Raw genomic sequence first — 3,152 nt, 5'->3', positions numbered from 1 at the left:
GAGGGGGCGCGTGGCTTGCCCTGGCCGCCCCTCCTCTTCTCCACTTTGGGCCCAAGTGGCCCATTAACCCCCCGGGGGGTTCCGGTAACCCCCCAGTACTCCGGTATATCCGATAACCCCCGAAAGTTATTCCGGTGTCCGAATATAGTCGTCCAATATACCAATCTTCATGTCTCGACCATTTTGAGACTCCTCGTTATGTCCATGATCACATCCGAGACTCCGAACTACCTTCGATACATCAAAAAATATAAACTCATAATATAATTGTCATCTAACTTTAAGCGTGCGGACCCTACGGGTTCGAGAACAATGTAGACATGACCGAAACACGTTTCCTGTCAATAACCAATAGTGGAACCTGAATGTTCATATTGGCTCCCACATATTCTACGAAGATCTTTATCAGTCAAACCGCATAACAACATACGTTGTTCCCTTTGTCACTACTAGGAAAAGGGCTACTAGTAGCGTGGTTTTTTGGCTATTAGTAGCGCTGGTGCCCGCGCTACTACTACGACGCTGCAGCTAAATTTTAGCAGTAGCGCGTTTTTTACCCCGCGCTACAACTACTCCTAACTACTAATAGCGTGTCATTCTTCCCCCATGCTACTACTATTCCAAGTACTAGTAGTGTGCCATTCCTCCCCCACGCTACTACTATTCTAAGTACTAGTAGCATGCCATTCTCCCCCCACGCTACTGCTAAGTAATTATTATTTAAAAAAAATTACATGCAATATTCATGGATGGAAAACAAGACACATCCAAGGCAAAATAAAAGAAGGTCACAGAACCATCTTAGCACTTGCAACATTCATGGATACAACATTAAACATCTCAACTCAAAGAGATCACGAGATACCATTTATACATCAGACGCACACAACCGTCACCGAAAGGTGGGTACCTTCCCTAGCATTCCACCACCTACCTAACATGACCACTTCTCTAGATGTATCTACCAAGGTGTCGAGGTCCTTCACCTTGGCAACCTCGAGACGGTGGCGTCGAGGTCCTCCACCTCAACGACCTCCAGACGGTGACGTCAAGGTCCTCCACCTCGGCGACCTCCGGCATCGCAATCACCTGGAAAATCATTTGTGTGACGCTGTCTGGATTGCTGCATTTCAACAAAATTACTTGGCCGGCCGGACGAATTTATCATGACACCAAGAGATGATTAATCCTCTGCTTTCGCAGTAAGTAATTTGGTTACAGCAGCATGCGTGCACATACATACCTTTTCCAGCCTATGCAGCATATAGGTTTTAAACTGCCGAACTCCGCGCCTGCTCGAGTTTGGATCCATCTTGTGCACCTTCTCGAATGCAGTAAAACAGCCTTGTGTAACATAACTCAACAAGTCAGTCAGTCAGGTGGAAAACAAAATAGAGGAGCCATGAGCTACATGAACAAAAATTAGTGCTAGCGTGAAAGTGAGGCAACCACATATGCTAAACTAAATTAAGTTTTTCATATGACACATGGTCGGTTACTTTGGCAAAATTTTATAGGACACATAAAAATTATCATGAATAAACTTCATCTTAGACCAAAAGCAAAAAAAAGTTGTATGGTTGCCATAATAAAATTGGTAACGAAAGGATCATCTTGTTTGGAGCACTACTTAGACGCATGCATGCTGTACTCATGTATCCAGGAAAAGGAATTGTTAAAATTTATAGACATTGAGGACACATAATTAAATACCCAAGGTACTACTAACTACCACATGGACAACAAGGAATTACAGCTTTAATCATTGAAATAACAGCAGGTCATATATAAAAAGAGAACAGCACTCAAATGAGCTTACCTGAGTCTGCAAATCATCACCAGTGACAATGTTACCCACCATGCGCAGAGCTGGAATGAGAACAGAAGCCGAAGGGTGCCTAAATCAAATAATAGGAATTAGCACATCAACCATGTGTAGCTGAGGGAACATGTGAACATGAAAAATGCTCTTACAAAAGAAGCTGCACAAGGCGACGAAAAACACCAGACTCAATCACAGATTGAATCTTGTCATTAGTACCATCAGACATGTACGGGAGAGCCCAGCAGGCATCAGTGAGCACCTCCTCATCCTGAGAGTGGATAAGGCGTTGCAGTGCTGAGAGAGTCGGTTTGACCTGCCACACACACAGATCAACTCATAAGCATCATTTTTACAGCAAGTTCAATCAATGAGACAACTTCCCAGAATTAAACCTGTTCAAAGTTTGGCTGTGGTTTCCCACGGCAGAAGTTGGAGAGTGTCCATGTGGCATTCCTGAGCATTGAGAGCTTGGCATGCTCATTGAGCTGCTGCAACAAAGGGAACAGACCACCACTTCCAAGCACAAGGTCACGGCACTTTGAAGAGTCACCAGCAACATTCCCCAAATCCCAAACAGACTGAAAATGCAAATATGGAACACATTAGCATCATGTCGTAAAGCCTCTGAAAGAAGAAAATCTTCTGATTTGTTCTCATGTCTGTTCGCGGACATCCTCACTAGGAGAGCTGAGTAGCTTGACAAAGATGGGCATAGCACCGTACTCAGCACCACTTTGGTGTTGTCTGATGTGCCTGACGCAATGTAGGTGAGCACCCATGCAGCCTCAAACTGTATCAGAAAAAATTAGGTAATCATGTGTCACTTTGAGTGATTAAATGCAACTACAATCAAATTAACATAACTTCATCATCAGGATTGTTCTCACCTGGAGTTGGGGATAGTCCTCCCGTGTGAGGAACTCAATGAAGCGAGGCACCACGCCTGTGTTGATCACTTCCTCAATTGGAGGGCTTCGCTCTACAAACATTATGCAACATATCAGCAGGCCGTCACAATTTTGAATTAGAAGCAGGTATGACTTTTTCTTAAAAAAATACATGAACTGATCATAAATTAATTTGTATTGAATATTTAACAAATGGTGTAGGCCAAAAAACAAGCATCCATTGTTTCCCTAATTATTATTTTCATAAGCATTGCAGGGTCACATTACTGAAACAATGTTACCTAGGTCGACAAACAGTCAGCAGAACATTGATTTAAAAGGCAACAGTTAAGTGGGTGGTCGTCCCTTCACTTCTAATAGCCCTCACCTCTTCTCCCTCCGTCCTGTCAAGTGGGCCAGCAAAGTTGCAGACAAGAGAT

The 3,152-nt window shown here is 43.5% G+C and overlaps 1 protein-coding gene across 1 annotated transcript in view; it reads right to left on the bottom strand.

Annotated features, from left to right (window-relative positions):
- Positions 1 to 804: 804 nt before the first annotated feature.
- The window catches only part of LOC119361321 (importin subunit alpha-1b-like), a 3,952-nt gene continuing 1,604 nt past the window's right edge, over positions 805 to 3,152 (bottom strand). Inside the window, exons 2-7 of the mRNA XM_037626589.1 lie at positions 2,544 to 2,615; positions 2,218 to 2,427; positions 1,975 to 2,138; positions 1,820 to 1,898; positions 1,244 to 1,344; positions 805 to 1,123 (exon numbers count right to left, since the gene is read on the bottom strand). Of these exons, the coding sequence (XP_037482486.1) occupies positions 952 to 1,123; positions 1,244 to 1,344; positions 1,820 to 1,898; positions 1,975 to 2,138; positions 2,218 to 2,427; positions 2,544 to 2,615 (798 nt within the window). The 3' untranslated portion in view covers positions 805 to 951. The remainder of the gene's footprint in view (positions 1,124 to 1,243; positions 1,345 to 1,819; positions 1,899 to 1,974; positions 2,139 to 2,217; positions 2,428 to 2,543; positions 2,616 to 3,152) is intronic.

Source organism: Triticum dicoccoides, chromosome 2B (assembly GCF_002162155.2).
Source record: "Triticum dicoccoides isolate Atlit2015 ecotype Zavitan chromosome 2B, WEW_v2.0, whole genome shotgun sequence".
Classification (NCBI taxonomy): domain Eukaryota; kingdom Viridiplantae; phylum Streptophyta; class Magnoliopsida; order Poales; family Poaceae; genus Triticum; species Triticum dicoccoides.
This window is presented reverse-complemented; position numbering and strand designations above follow the sequence as displayed.